This window comes from Magnolia sinica, chromosome 15 (genome assembly GCF_029962835.1).
Source record: "Magnolia sinica isolate HGM2019 chromosome 15, MsV1, whole genome shotgun sequence".
NCBI lineage: Eukaryota > Viridiplantae > Streptophyta > Magnoliopsida > Magnoliales > Magnoliaceae > Magnolia > Magnolia sinica.
Window position 1 is genome coordinate 69,846,169 of NC_080587.1, and position 16,884 is coordinate 69,863,052.

General features: G+C 40.4%; 1 protein-coding gene across 2 annotated transcripts; it reads left to right on the forward strand.

The window, feature by feature from the left end:
• Positions 1-2,207: 2,207 nt before the first annotated feature.
• LOC131227965 (glutamate decarboxylase-like) lies at positions 2,208-16,707 on the forward strand. 2 transcript variants are annotated; one of them, XM_058223777.1, is made up of 7 exons: positions 2,208-2,366; positions 5,560-5,764; positions 7,977-8,177; positions 9,163-9,377; positions 11,016-11,269; positions 14,400-14,452; positions 16,062-16,707. In XM_058223777.1, the coding sequence occupies exons 1-7, from the start codon at positions 2,278-2,280 to the stop codon at positions 16,545-16,547; spliced, it is 1,503 nt and encodes a 500-aa protein (XP_058079760.1). In that variant the 5' UTR covers positions 2,208-2,277; the 3' UTR covers positions 16,548-16,707. The 2 variants fall into 2 exon arrangements, with proteins under 2 accessions (XP_058079760.1, XP_058079761.1); XM_058223778.1 differs by lacking the exon at positions 5,560-5,764 and having other exon boundaries at positions 2,255-2,366.
• The last annotated feature ends 177 nt before the right edge of the window (positions 16,708-16,884 follow it).

Here is a 16,884-nt window from a genome sequence, read left to right on the forward strand (position 1 = left end):
AGTAGACCACATCACAGAAAAAAGTGGGGAGAATGATTTCCATCGTTGAAACTATTCTAAGGCCCACCGTAATGTTTATTTGAAATCCAACCTATTCAAAAGTTGAAAAATAAAGAAATAAGGGAAAACACAAATACCACGTTAATCTAAAACTTTTGTAGCCTTTAAAAGTTTTTAATGGTGGGCATCACTGTCCAGAAAACTTTCTATATTGGGGTCCGCTGGAGCTTTGGATTTCATTCATTCTTTGGATATTGCCCTGAAATGATCTCTCCAAATGGATGGAAGGTTGGATACATAACATACATCATGGTAGGGCCCAAATAACTTGGTTAAGCCACTTTAATACATACTCCCACAACCTACCGTATTGACTTGTAAAGCAAGTAAACAGCTGTTGCCCGCTATTGACGTGCCGTGCAAGTAACCCATTCTCAAATCTGAGTGAACTCTGCTGGGGCCCACCATGAATGCATGTGGTGTATCCATGCCGTCCATTTGTTTTCTCAGATTATTTTAGCTGTTGAACCCAAAATTGATGAATATTCAAAGCTCAAGTGGACCACACCATAAGAAAAAGTAAAAATATTGATTTTTATTTCGGATCTGGCTGGATTGGAACGGTCCAGATCTATTCAAATCGGGTTTTCGGATCAGAACAGTCCGGATTAACCACTATCCAATCTCGATCCGAAAACTAATCGGATCTCAATGATCTTACTCGATCCTACCCAATCCAAGCCGTCGGTTCGATTCGGAACGGGTCGGATCCACCGGATCGGGTCAAAAATGCCCACCTCTAAGTGAGCCTGATGTAGCGAAACATGATTGGTTGGATTGGCTACTCCCCCTGCCACCCGCCAATGGCTGATGGTCGGTGCTATGTGGGGCCCACCATGGTGTATATGTTACATCCATGCCATCCATATATTTTTCTAGATCATTTTATGGTATGAGACCAAAATTGAGTTATATAGAAATCTCAAGTGGACCACATTACAGGAACCATTGTTGAATGAACGTCAACCATTAAAAATTTTTTGGGGGCCATACAAGTTTTGGATCAAGCTGATCTTTGTTTTTTCCTTCATCTGGGTCTGTATGACCTGATAAACAGATTGGATGTCAGATAAACAGTATATCGGGCCTTAGGAGGATTTTAATGGTGGATATCCAATCACTATTGTTTTCCTGTGCTGTGGTCCACCTGAGATTTATGTTCCTCTCATTTTTTGCATTAAGCCTAAAATGATCTGTAAAAATGGATGAACCGAATGGATGAAACACATACATCATGGTGGGGCCCACGGAGCACCGACCACCAGCCACGGGGCTGGTGGCAGGGGGAGTAGCCAATCCGTTCTCGTATGATAGCTGGGTGACTCAACTTAGTGAAATTTGACTAAGGAGATGTGTCACTGTAAGAGGCATTAGCGAATAACTATTAAAAACTTTCCGTGGGCCACGAAAGCTTTAGATCAAGCCAATCTTTGTATTTATCCTCCATGTAGGTCCATTTGATCTCATCAAAGGGTTGGATGGAAAAAAAAAACATTATAATGGGCAATAAGAAGTTTTTAACGGTGAGCGCTCAATCTCCACTGTTTCCTCTGGTGTGGTCTACCTGAGATTTGTATCTGCTTAATGTTTGGTACCATATCCTAAAATGGGCTGAGAAAACAGTTGGACGGCCTGGATATAAGGAAAATCATCAAGGTGGGCCCATGGTAAGGTTAAAGCCTACTAGGGTGTTACCCATGTAACACCTGGTCCACTCCGATTCTAGATCAGGTCCAGCTCTAGCAAGGGTGCATGCCCAACCCATCGCATCGCATTGGTTCACCAGTTACAGCTGGCCCCGGCCAGATTTTGAACCCTGGCCCACTGGCAGCATAATCCACTTTCATATTTCAGGTATCTAACGGTTGAGAAGGATCACACAACATCCATGCATTAAGGACCATTGGATCATTGCTCTAAATGTCAGGAAAAATACAGAAACGGTCCACATTAACAACCATATAGGAAGTATAGAATCATCAAGTATGAAAAATATTCAGGAAATCACCAATCCACAGTGGGGAAAATATATCAACGGTCTGGATCACTGAAAAATGGGCCATAATTGGGAAAGTGGATGCGTCAGGATAATACTGATGACCTTACGCATCAGGTAATGAAAGTTTGTCCTCCGCTTCTGAGTCCCTATAAAGAGTCCGCCAGCTTGTGGAAAGACATGCAATCAAGTGGGAGAGCAAAATTCGCCGGGAAAAAAAAATGGTGGTGACGACGACGGTAAAGTCAGATTCCGGCGAGTCTCTGCCCTCGACCTTCGCTTCCAGATACGTCCGCACGGTTCTTCCCAGGTGGTTTTTATTATTTTATTATTTTATTATTTTATTATTATTTACTTTCAGTCGCCGGTTCTTGGATTTTCTTTACGACTGGAGTCTGGTGTGCATCTGTGTTAAGTGGTGGTGACTGGATAACCTTACACGCGGCACGTATGCGTGCCAACTGCCAACCTAGGCCATTTATACTGGGCGAGGCTTGGGTGGATCCCCGACTGTGGGGCCCACCTTGATGGATTTTTCTTACATCCACGCCGTCCATCCGTTTTCACAGATCGTTTTAGGGCATGATGCTAAAAATTAAGCAGATCCAAATCTCAGGTGGATGACACCACAGGAAAAGTGATTGACCATTACTAACTTCTTGTGGGCCGCAGAAGTTTTCGATCAAGCTTATATTTGTGTGGTCTCTTCATCCAGGTCTTTGTGATTTTATCAACACGTTGGATGGTAAATAAAACTTTCTGGTGGCTCGCAAGAAGTTTTTGATGGTGTGCATTCAATCACCTCTGTTTCTTGTCGCGTGGTCCACCTAAGCTTTGGATCTGCTTTATTTTCAGGATCCTTATTTTCAGGATCCTTCCGTAAAATGAGCTGTAAAAACGGATGGACGGTGTAGATGTAAGGCACATACATCATGGTGGCCTCACAGTCACGGATCAACCAACCTGGTAGCCGCGTCCGGTTAGTCTGGGAGCGGTTTCAGTCAGGTCGTCACGCGGCGACTCTGTGGCCCACCTTAACATATTTTTTGTATATCCACGCCCTACATCCATTTTTCCAAGCTTATTTTTGGACATGGCTCCAAATTTGAAGCAGATCTAGATCTCAGTTGGAACACACCAAAGGAAACAATGGTGATTGAACGCCTACCGTTAAAAACTTCCAAGGGCCCACCGTAATGTTAATTTGCCATATAACCTGTTGATAAGGTCACAAAGACCAGGTAGAAGGGACCATACAAATATCAGCTTGATCCAAAACTTTTGTAGCCCACAGGAAGTTTTTAATGGTCAATCACCACCTTTTCCTGTGGTGTGGTCCACCTGATATTTGGATCTGCTTCTGTTTTGATCTCACATCCTAAAATTAGCTATAAAACCGGATGGATGGAATGGATATACAACACAGACATCAAAGTGGGACCCACGGTTCCAGCAGGACCGAACTCTGTCTGGCCAATCCCCCTCCTGTTTAGACTAGGGCGTGAGCGTGTGGGCGTGTGTGTGCGTCTGTAAATAAATAAATAAATAAAAATGACTGTTGGGCTGTTTGTTTACCACTTAATATGCCCTTGAAACCTGAAAATCAGATTTCAGCTAATTAATATTCTATTTTGGGTGTTTATTTAACATACTCTCCATCCAACTGGAGAGATAATTTTAGGGCATGAGCTAAAGAATGAGGCAGATCCAAAGCTTAAGTGGACCCCACGAGAAAAAAAAAGAAATGGGGATTGAACGCCTATCACTAAAACTTTCCTAGGGGCTACGTAAGTTTTTTGATCAGGCTGATATTTGGAGTTATGTTCCATCCATAGTTTGGCCACAGTCTGGACGGTCTGGATTGAGGTACATGTACACGTCAGCACCATTTATCATGGTGTGGCAAACATATGGATCACCTCCTTCCCAGCGGAAGAAGTTTGCTAATACGGATTACAGACCACCTTCCCTAACATCTGAATGTGGAATAAGTATGGGTGTGATCGGGACCTTTGATGTGGTGGGACATCACATGGATGCTCCATGGCCCGAAAACAAAGGTGATCAGGCTATAATACCATCTAGTCAGTGGCCTGAGATGAACGGTTGAAAATAGTTGAGAATTAAGGGAGGAGATGTTCCACATTCAACCTGCAAGAATTGCATCTATTATTGTCCATGTGTGGTCCAACAGATCTGGTCTTCATCATTTTCTATGCCCGGTGGATGTAGTCGATCCAGACCGTGGAGATTGTTGACCTGTTTTTGAATCTACATAGCACAAACATGACACTGATTGGATGCTTCCAACTGTTCAATAGCCAGCCATCAGATGGTAACTTAGAAAATTTGCCAACAGTTCAAATTCATCAAGCAAATGTCTGTTAATTGGGCGGTTAGGATCGTCTGATCAATGTGACACGGGATCATAGCCTATCCACAAAGATGCCCACAATTTGGACAGTTTGGATTGACTGAAAGTCTGGCACATGTGCTTGAGGATTTTTTTGCTATGGCCCATCACATTGCTGCCACAAGATCAAGAATCCTGATCATGTGGTTGGATTTTCTCACAAAAAAGTCATGATGGAACCACTTAACCACCTAGTTACTATATGAAAACAAATGGTTGTTGGGAACCATGGAAGCATATAGAGCGGAATCAAGCAAAGCATATGCAATTGCACAAACAAACCCGAACAAAAACATTCATGTTTTTTACGTGCAAAAATCCTTGCTGGAAAAGACCACATCACAAAGTGAGAGTAATGCACTATAAAAGCATAATTACAATAAATAGATGATCTTACCTATTCAAACAAGCCTTGGATCTCTGTCAAATCCTAGCTATGCACTTGAACTCTTAGGAACGTTTTAGAAGTCCCTAATACTACTTCATTCCTCCTAATCCCGATTATACCCAATATATATACTATCACAACCGGAATATGAAATAAATTGCGCACTTACGTAATTTTGCGCGCAACTTCGATGGCATCGACATCCCTCAAGGACCTATCGATGGCATCGTAGCCTCATTCGATGCCATCGAGAAAACATCCAAAATGGTCTAGCAACCAACATGGATTTATTTTGATTTTTTCGATGGGATCGAGCATATGTCAATGGCATCGACATTTGCTTCATGGCATCGAGTGGTTTGTCGTTGGCATTGACAGACCCTATTACTGACAGATTTAAGACATTAACAACAATTGTTAGACTCAAAATTCACCAAAAAATTAGCAACGGCCGACATTCAATGGATAAATCTCAAAATAATTGGATGGTGAGGATTAAATGATCGCTTCGATACTTGGGCCATGATCCATTCATTATGGCCCTCCAAATCAACAGTCCTAATCAGTAATCTCCACATGAGGAGACCATCAAAATAGCATCTCTTTCAAGAATAGATAATCATGATTTTGCCAAGTTAGATGATGCAGTTGTTCAGTCACTCAGGTTCTTATTTATTTATTTATTATTTTTTGAAATTATAGATTTAAGTTGCCAGAAAATTCCATCCCAAAAGAGGCTGCTTATCAGATTATCAGCGACGAGCTTATGTTAGATGGAAATCCAAGGCTGAATTTGGCGTCGTTCGTGACAACATGGATGGAACCCGAATGTGATAAGCTCATCATGGCTTCTGTGAACAAGAATTATGTTGATATGGATGAATACCCGGTCACCACCGAGCTCCAGGCAAGCCATTCTCTCCCTCTCACTGCATCTTATCAGATCAGATGTTAATAGTTGTACATCGGTCCGGCCCGGCTTGGAGATGAGCAAAATAAACCGATGCTACCTAAATAACCAATCTCCTATGTTTTATGTTCTGAATCGTACTATCCGGATTATGGGTCATTTGCAATTACCAATCTGAAATTATGGGTCTATACTCCTAATGTAGATTAACTCATTGTGTCAATCTATATGCAAAACATAGAGATTTATATTGTAGCATATGTGTAATGGTAATATTCATCATTTCGTCCAAATTATGGGTTGTTTGCAATCTGAATTGCTATTTTTTTATCGATCCGAAATCATGGTTGTATACTGCTAGTGTAGATTAACTTATAGTGTCAATCTATATTCAAAACATAAGAGATTTATATGGTTTTAGCTGCAACATGTGTGTGGGGTCGTTTGCAATCAAAATCGCTATTTTTTATTGATCCAAAATCATGGTTCTATACTCCTAGTGTGTGTGTGTGTGTGTGCGTGCTTGTGTAATGGCAATATTCATCTATTCATCCAAATTATGAGTTGTTTGCGATCTGGATCGTTATTTTTACTGGTCCAAAATCATGGTTCTGTGGTCCATGTGTAGATGAATTTGTATTGTCAATCAATTCAAAACATGGAGATTTGTACTTTGATTTATGCAACAACATGCATATGTTGGTAATATTCATCATTTGATCCAAGTTATGGGTTGTTTGCAATCTGAATCGCTATTTTTACCAATCCAAAATCATGGTTCTATGCTCCTAATGTAGATTAATTTGTCTGTCAGTCTTTATTCAAAACATGGAGATTTATTCTTTGATTTATGAAACAACATGTGCATGCGCCTGCGCGTACACACACGTTTATTCACTATTTCATCCAAAGTATGGGTTGTTTACGATCTGAATTGCTATTTTTACTGATCCAAGATCATGGTTCTATTCTCCTAGTGTAAATTAACTTGTCTGTCAATCTTTATTCAAAACATGGAGATTTATACTTTGATTTATGCAATAACACACATGCACGCACACGCACGCACGCGCACACACATGCACGGTTGGCTGATGTCAACTATGAATGACTAAAGTCCCCTTAAAGAGCTGCTAGAGAGAGCCGAAGCGTGGTCGTAAGCAAAGCTTAGTCCATGGTTTTCGGACCCGTCGGTATATGGAATAAGCTTGGTCAGGAGAGAGATCCAAACGTACCACGATAATGGCAATATTCATCATTTTATCCAAATTATGGGTTGTTCCTGACATGGATTACTATTTTTACTTATCCAAAATCATGGTTCTATTGCTCCTAGTGTGGATTAACTTGTTTTGTCAATCTATATTCAGAACATGGAGATTTATACTTTGATTTATGCAACATGCATATATAAAATTCTATGCATGCAGGACCTATTATACTAATATTCATCATTTCATGTATAAATTACACAATCATTTGGTGTATTAAACTTTACTGTACAGGGACTTAGTGCTCCTAGAGCACTATAAATTATAGTAGTCCTTGTTGCATTGGGACACAGTCCAATCCATTCAACTAGACAGTTCATTAGGTCCAACACATTTCATGGTCTACCATGCAAACATTACACCAATTTGACAAATATCAACCATCTGCTCAATGGCGTTTGATATGATTTTTTCGATCTAAATTGAGCAGGTTTTACAGACAATGGTGAAGATTGTTTACAGAAAAATTGGAGCAATTAACGATTTGATCCATCTATTTGGTAGGGCCATCATGGATTGCTTATGATTCTAAAGAATCACTTTTGTTAGGCAATAGTAATCATCCCATCCATCGATTGCTTGGAAAATGGTTAAAATAAGGCTAAATCAAGGATCGATTGGATCATTCGATCAGTGTCATTTTTGAATGGCAGTCCATAAAATGTGTTATGGGCTTAATAAATAGCTCAAATCGATTGACTGGAATGTCCAAGTGAACCAAAGTAATTAGAACACTATAACTTATGATCGAATGCAACATGTATGGTCACAAAAAGCATGGTTATCTCACAAAATTCTCAAAATGCCCTCATCCAATAAGCCTGTTTCGAAACTTTAATATATCCTTCCGGGAAATGGCCAATTTTCAGCTTTCCCAAAATACAATTGTCTTGTTTTTTTTTTGTTATTTATTTAATTCTACTTGTTGTTTTCTCCAGAACCGCTGTGTGAATATAATAGCCAACCTCTTTAATGCGCCAGTCGGCAACGAGGAAACAGCAGTAGGTGTTGGGACGGTGGGATCCTCTGAAGCAATCATGTTGGCTGGATTGGCTTTCAAGAGGAAATGGCAGAACAAGAGAAAGGCTGAGGGGAAGCCCTACGACAAGCCCAACATCGTCACTGGCGCCAATGTCCAGGTATTTTCTGATTACTACAGCATATTGTTCTGATCTCAATAGTTTAAAGAGCTTAGCTCGACGTGTCCCATAAGTCCTGGGGCTTTTGGCGTATCCATTAGTTTCTTACAGTTGCTATCAAAGCCAACACCATGTCCTGTGTTTGAGTCATGGAAGGGACAACCTATGGAAAGGGCTACTTGGACCAGAGTGAAAGCCGTCACGGCTAGAAAAGGCTACTTGGATAACCAAAGTGCAGCCACTATGCCATGGAAAGGGCTTTCTGGAAAAGAGGTCAGAGGGGGCCACTATGGACACTGGCCGTAGAGCGGCGTGGAATGTTATGATACCAAAAATTTAAAAAGCCTAGCTTGACGCAATCCATAAGTCCTGGGGCTTTTGGCCCATTGGTTAGGTTCTTAACACAAATGCTCATTCTAAGTAATGCTAATTGCACACAATCTTATTATGCAACAAATGGAAGATGTGTATGATATGGGGACCTCTTATTTGGTGGGTGGGCCTCAGCATGAATGTCCTTAGCCATGGCCAATAGAACAATTCTGAATGCTTGATCAGAACAAGGCTGAAAATGGTGGTGGTCATTTCTTTCCTCGAATCATTAGGGCAATCCTATCAGCCTTTTTTGGAACGGTGATGAATTTTATTAAGCGGCACTCTCTAGTTGTCAGTAGATGTGGGGCCCACTTGATGCACGCGCAATATTAGGATGGCCTTAATACATCATGTGGGCCCCATGTCTGATGTTAGGCTTCTAGACAGGGTTTTATGACTTAGGACGATTCTGATGCAACCTGCCTGAGTCGACTCAGACTCGGACCTGACTTGGTTCGTTACCATGAGTCACCTCCAACTCAGGCAAATCCCGACTCAACTCAAGATTGAACAAGCTTGTTTGAGTCACCGAGTCTTTTAACCATGCTTCCTGGATTGTGAAACCAGGCCTGTGATTTTTCACTTATGATGAAAGGTGGTATTGGCATAGGTTTGCTGGGAGAAGTTTGCTAGATACTTCGAAGTGGAATTGAAGGAAGTGAAACTGAGAGAGGGATTTTACGTGATGGATCCTGTCAAAGCGGTGGAAATGGTGGATGAGAACACCATCTGTGTGGCTGCGATCTTGGGTTCGACTCTTACCGGAGAGTTCGAAGACGTTAAGCTTCTTAACCAACTCCTTACTGAAAAGAACAAGGAAACAGGGTATCCTACTCTCGTAGTGAATTATTAATGCTATTTACAGAGCTCATTGCTTGAACTGATGGGACCCTTCCATTTTGATTTGGTATCAGTTCAACTAATGGGAGCATGAGGACTAGTGGACTACATTCCTTCTTTAGACTCCAAAAACCATCTTTGAAATGATGTGATCTGCCCTTATTTCTGTGGGACAGCAATCAGAAATGGATGGTTAATGATCAGCCAATGGGAGTCCCACCTATGGATTGCATGAGTTTCCTACTGAAATTGGGTGGGTCTCGTCAGTTCAGCTAATGGTAGTATGAAGACTATATGTAGAATCTACTATGTATTGTATGAGAGTGCCATCAATTCAGGTTAAATGAGTCGATCAGATGGCCATTCAAATTGATAGAAGTGATTGGATCCAATCATGATGAGTGGGTTTCGTTGCTTCGATCAATAGAAGTCGTACATCTGAATAATCATTCAGCAGCCTGGGGACTTGGAAATCAAACCTCTTTATCTTATGCAAGAAATGGTCGCATCCAACTAGTTGGACATACGTTACTGTCCACCCAGTGTATAATTTTCAAGATATCATGTGTGTGCGACATCCAACCTGTCTAGTGTGATTTCCAACCTGTCCAACCGGTTGGCTGCATCATGAGGATTACATTACATAAAAATCAGCCCCATCCAATCATCAGGTGGATAACACTTGCATTTTGCTATTTGTTGACAGTTATACATTTTTTTCTTTGGCGTGGGTCAACTGATTGTTGGATATGGACCTTTAGGGCCCATTTGTGGGCAAATCACTAGTGCGTGGATCCCACACAATTCATCCGTCAGAACATTCTCACTTATATTTCTCTTTTCCTATTCCTCTTCTCTCGAAATTCAAATTCAAACAAGAGAGGATTGTGATAAGGGAGGGAGATTGGATGTGATAGAGATAAGCCCTGTCGTATCCGAACTCCTTCCATTTATCTCGATTCCTCCCTTTATAATAAAGGGAGGCATCTCAGTAAATGCATCCGATTTGAGAGATATCCGAGAAAGAATCGAGAGAGGAATAACATCCGTTATTTAGCAAGCACCTTCTCGATGATCTTAACTAATGATCATGTTTGGTGACTGTCCTAACTGTGGGATTAGAGGGGTGATTAGCTTCCTTCTATTCTCACAGTAGTTAGGTGGATTGTTGGATGTGGGCCGTCCATTTTCAGCCTTATAAAAGGTCCCTAACATCATGTAGATATAGTCAGATCCTGTGGGCACACACATCCAGGCTTTTCACTGATGAGTGGATGGAGCTGATTGTTGCAATAGTAATCCTCGTGGTGGAGCCAACCTATTGAATGGGTTGGATGTTTTTTTTTTAAAAAAAATTTAATTTTTAATTTTACACACGCACACATACCCCCACACACTCACGCCTTAGTGGAATTTCACCACCTATGGGTACTTGAACCCTTGACCAGGGTTGGATGTTGTATGCACGTGATATGTTGAAAAATTGTCCATTGGGTGGACAATAACTTATCATCCAACCGGTTGGATGCGAGCATATCTCATCTTATGCTAGGAACTCTTATATAAATGAATGAAGGAGCTCACATTTGTTAAATGCATGACATATCACATGTTTTTGTGAAGGTGGGATACGCCAATCCATGTTGACGCAGCCAGCGGTGGGTTTATTGCGCCTTTCCTTTACCCGGAGCTGGAATGGGATTTCCGGTTGCCGTTGGTGAAGAGTATCAATGTGAGTGGACACAAATATGGCCTTGTTTACGCTGGTGTTGGCTGGGTTGTATGGAGGAACAAAGAAGACTTGCCTGAAGAGCTCATTTTCCACATAAACTACCTAGGATCTGATCAACCCACCTTCACTCTCAATTTCTCTAAAGGTATGCAAAATGGTTTGAAAATCTAACATGGTGGTGTCTTTGCTTGATCTGAGCTATACAATTAGAGGCATTTTATTCGGACTTATTTTCAGTGGATCACCTAAAATTAGGCATCATGTTTATGGTGGGTTTACTTACAAAACTATTATTATCTTTTCTGATTGAATATGACTACTTAAAATTATTTACCAATTAATCCAATTAAGTGAGTCCAAGAATATAGACTATAAAAGGTAACAACTAAATAGGCAAAGAGTCTATGATGTGATGTAGGAAAATACCAATTGTATGTGCTTTAATCTAAGTACCTAGCATACAATCTCTTTCATGCATTCATATAAACAAATCATTCATAAGCATAAATGGAATTGCATCCACATAAATAATCGTAAAGACAAGGATGTATAGTGGTTTGGCTAAATGCCTACTCTACTCTTGGCGGACGCATTGAAACTCGAGTGTACAGGATTTCACTATCTCAATTGGTTTTCCATAGGTTCACTAAAAACCTTTACAATGGTTTTCAATAAAATTACCACCAAATTATATGTATGCACCTGTGTCAGTGGCTCATTTGGAGACTCACAAGGTTTTCTATGGTTTAACCAAGAACTGATGCGGTCCTACACAAGGACTCATGTATACTCCCGTTGGAGGCGGACCTACACCAGAACTTACACGTACACAGTTGTGTCGATGGCTCCCTCAGAGACTTTAAGGGTTTTCTATAGGCTAACTAATAACCTTCAATTAGTTCTACACAAGAACTAATCTTACTTACACTCCTGCCGGAGACGGTCCTACACAAGGACCTATTTGAGCTTGGGTTTCAAACTTGATGGACTCTAATTAAAACATTATATGTTTTGGATGAGCCCGCTTGATAGTGCCTTATTGAGATTCTCAATCAATCTTGATGCGACTTCTCTTTTTTTCCCCCAATATTTGATGTGGATCTTTTTCATCTCCAACGATTGGCTACCTTGCAATAATCTTTGAGAATGCTAAGGTAATGGGATTATGGTGGAATCTCCTACAACTAAGGGATAGTTGATTTCAACTGGGGATTCACCTAGATGAGCATTCTAGAGGATGATAGACATGGGGATTTACCTATAGGATTGATGTCTAATCTTTAGAGAATGTAAGAGAACATGTATGTCTTCAAATGGAGCTTGGAATGCTCATTATAGTGATGAATAACAAGGAAGATGACATAAATCTCTTTTGTTTTAAAGTCTATAACCATGGGATAAGAGTTGAATGCATAGAGCCTCTAAAAATACTAAAAAACTATCTAAAATGCCAAGGCCCAAGTGTCCATTTTATAAGAAAAAGGCCCCAACTGATCTATAACGACTAGTTTTTCGGTCAGACCTAAGTAGGTTCGGTTCAACCGAAAATAGCCAGGCATGGTCCAAAATGTTGCTACAGAAATTCAACAGATTTCAATTGGATCGAATCGAGAAAAAAATGTTGAGATGTGGAGCCACATCAAGGGGTCGCACGACCGGTCGTGGAGTCCACACGAGCAGTCGTGAGCAGTTGTAGACTGGCTTGACTCAAAGTTCAGCGAGCATCAATTTTTGGGGTCTGAGTTGCTCGACCGGTTGAGGGGTCCGCTCAACCGGTTGTGCAGTCTGCTCGACCAGTCGTAGTTACGTAGATTCGTTTCCGGATTTGATGCGGACTGCGGAAATTTGAGTCGGTTTTCGCAAGGGTGCGAAAGGAAGTTGCCTAAACTATAAATAGGGGTCGCTAGGACTTTTTTAGGTATGATGGGAAATAATTCTAAGGTGTGGACAAAGGGTTTTCTCTGTACTTCTGAGGGAGAGGTTAGTATATTGCCTTGTAATCTTCGTTTTTCTTCATAGTGGAAGTTTGCATCCGTAGTTTTTTACTCTTGTTGGGGTTTTTCCACGTATATCTTGTCTTGTGGTTTGTTTGGAATGCTTTGATTCTATTTTTAGTCTATATTTCTTCTTGTTTATCATTTGTGGGTGAGACCTGAAATTGGATCTCGGTTCATTGCGTTGTTGGCGTGCTGCGCAACAAAAAATTCTCCAGGTTAGCCTGAAAATTCCTGATTTTCTTGATTGCTTATTGGATTGATTTGGTCATTTACGGTTGGACTGAACATGGTTCAGGTCGAACAAAAAATCCCTGGAATATCTCTAAAGCTAAGCTGATCTTGATCAAATTAAATCCCAAGGCTCGGGATCTATTTGATCCAATCATCTAGATATAAGTTGTTTTGGAACTTAAAGGGGTATAGGGCTAGGGTCACCAAGGCACCTCGGTTTACCAGTTTTCTTTAAGCTTTGATGCTTAAAGTCTTCGACTCTTCAGTCTTCAATGTCTTCCAATAGGGGCTCAACCGACTAAAGACACCCTAGCACAAGTCATCAACAGACCGATGCACTTACATCCATCGGGTACCTATTAGGTCCTCGGATCTAGGTTTCAAGTTGGATTTAGGACAAATAAGAGCATTTGCATGGTTAGGCGCACCCAATGGATAAATCTTTTCACACACACGTGCCACTTTGACACTTGCATGGAGTCTAAACCGGCTCTTTTACATTTGTGTGGCTTAGGAAACCTCAATTGTACTATGAAAATTGACCTGACCTGCAGCCAACTAGACCTGACCCAGATGACTTTAATTGAGTCCATGGCGAGGACGATTAGGCCCTACTTTTATATGAGTTCAAAAGGTGAGACAAAAACCTGACCTGATTTCCTAATGGGTCTAAAAAATGGGACCCAGACCTACTAAAATCAGGTTGAGTCTATTGGGTACCTGTGGTTCCGGGTACCCATTGACAACCCTACTGGCTGGAGGACTTCTAAAGGCTACAAATTGGCAATCAGTTAAAAGTCAAACGTACTATCAATGCTTTGTGAGAAGAATGGCACAATTCTTACTAGCAGCTGGCCTATCCTTGGTAGGATGCACGAGATGAACATTTTGGATCATTTGTGTGGTTTCCACTTGTATGGATATTAAATGCTTGATAGGCAGTAGAGATGTGTTCGACACTCAATTCTTGCTTTATCTTTTTGTTCTTTATTTTCATTTGATGAATGTTTGTGGGAGATCATAACATAAATTTTTTTGACTATACAGGTTCCAGTCAGATAATTGCACAATATTATCAATTGATACGTTTGGGCTTTGAGGTAGCTTCAATGCTTTTGTTTTTTTACATTTTCAATGGCATGAAAATCTCACTCAAGAATGCTATAATGTGGATGTTTGGTAACCAAACCCACAAGGATCCCATCCACATCTAGCCTCTAAATAGTATGTGCTAACTAGTGTTCAGAGTATCAGTAAATATATATCGATGACCAGTGATAGGAAAACATCTCTATCAATATCGCTAATATGAACATTGGAGAAATGTGGGGGAAAAGATGGAATTTTTTAGTAAAACTTCAGGAGATGTTCAAAGACAAAGACGCATGTTTACACATGTAGGAATTAAAATATTTTAAAAAACAAATATACATAATAAGTTTTCATTTTATAAGAGTCTAACTATGTGTTGTTGAAAAAAGCAGTAGAAAATAAATATAAAAATTTGTAGACAATCAATAAATTGGCCATCGCCCATTAATATATAAAATTTTCGCATTAATTAACAATGAAGAATACGTATTTACCAATATAAAAATGGAAAAATTAGGATTTCCCTAAAAAAAAAATTCTATTTTTCACTTAAATGTTCATTTTTCGCTAGAAATCGACGTCAATGCATGAGAATTGTGCATAGACATGGACTTCCATTGCAATCCATGGTAATATTTGGAAAACAAATAAATAAATAAGAAAAAAAGAAGAGGAAGTTTTTATGGATTCTTCGTCTCCTTTGAGTTTTGGCTCGTTTTCGTTTCAAATTGAGATTTCTCCTAAATCCAAACTTTGATTCAATAAAAATCCAGAGTGATCGAAATCACTTAAAGAACAAGATTCCAAAAAAAAAAAAAAAACCTCCAAAAATGGAGAATTTTTGGGTTTTTGGAAAATTTTCCATTTTTCTATTAATTTTTGCCTATTTATAGATGTTTCCCTAATATCGGGGATGTTATCTTGGTGCTGCTGATACCAGAGAGCTTTTATAAGGGATTCTTATCTAATTATCACTAGCATCAATAATATTGCAAAGCATCACTAATATTATTGAAAATATCTGTGGTATTTAGAAATTTTTACACTTCCAGCAGTTCCAGTATTGCTGGCCTGATGATACCTGATAATATTGGCGATATTATTGATAATATCACCGATATTTGAAACACGTTGCATTCGAGCTGTGTATCAGGTGGGATCCACCATGCAGACCATGTGCCAGCCTTAAAACTAAAACGGTCCAAGCATCAGCCAGGAAACCTCTATAGCATGCAGGCTAGACTAAAATTTGGTGTATATAAACTGCATCTGTCATTCAGTTGGAGTGCATTCCATCAATCAGGACCGTCCAATCTGTGGATTCCTCTTGTACAGGTGATAGTCCAACGATCACCTTGCGATTGAATGCTGGATCTATCCGAGTTTAGGATTTATGCTCATGTCTATGAGCCAGGCCATTAATTGGATGGTTTAACAACCGGTTTCACATGATATTCGGTTTATGACACGTCGAAAAGTGGCCCATCAATTGGAAGGTTCACATTGATAAGTGGCCCTTCGATTGGAAGGTTTGGATTGATGGTGCTACCCAGTCAGGCAATTTCTTTCCATCTGCAACTAAATTGGGTTGTTGTATGCTTCTCTATAATCTTCAAGGGGTACAAAAACATCATGGAGAACTGCATGGAGAATGCAAAGGCCCTGAAAGAAGGTATAGTGAAGACAGGCCGGTTTGAAATCCTCTCCAAGGATGTAGGTGTGCCCCTGGTAGCATTCGCTCTCAAAGATAGCAGCAAACACAGCGTGTTCGAGATTGCGGAGAGCTTGAGGAGGTTTGGATGGATCATCCCAGCCTATACAATGCCGCGGGATGCTGAACACATTGCAGTCCTCCGAGTGGTGATCAGGGAGGACTTCAGCCGGAGCCTGGTGGAGCGACTTGTTTCGGACATCGAGAAGGTCATGACGGATATGGATAACCTACCATCGAGATTGGTAGCCCACATCACATCTGAGGTGGACAACAGCAATATGGCTGGTCAGGGAGATGGGGTTGTGATCAAGAAGAGTGGGAGGGAGGAGGAGATTTTGAGGCATTGGAGGAGGGTTGTGGATGGAAAGAAGGCTAGTAAGGTTTGTTAGGATCTAGAGTGGGCCATGATCATGTTTTCTGTGTTTGTTCAAAATTTTGGAAGTAAATGATATAATATGCTGTGTATTTTTATTTTATTTTTTTTCTAACATGCACCCTTATTCGACCTTTGGTATTAGAAATTTGGAATAACGATCTTGTTTGTTGGAACGCATGGCTAGTGGGGTTGAATCGATCTTGTTTGTTGGAATGCATGGTCATCAATGGCCTCGTTCCATAACGGCTATCACCTTCTCATTCAGAAGCAGATGAAACCCTTCACCTCTCCTCTTGTAACAGATGCAGTGATTGCACAAAATCCTCTTCTCCGGTGGTAATGGAAGATCC

Bases quoted from the DNA above. Each gene is read 5' to 3' on its own strand.
- LOC131227965 (XM_058223777.1), top strand. From the start codon at position 2,278: ATGGTGGTGACGACGACGGTAAAGTCAGATTCCGGCGAGTCTCTGCCC. The intron at 11,270-14,399 runs GTATGCAAAATG...TTGACTATACAG, and splicing joins CACTCTCAATTTCTCTAAAG to GTTCCAGTCAGATAATTGCA. The intron at 14,453-16,061 runs GTAGCTTCAATG...ATAATCTTCAAG, and splicing joins TGATACGTTTGGGCTTTGAG to GGGTACAAAAACATCATGGA.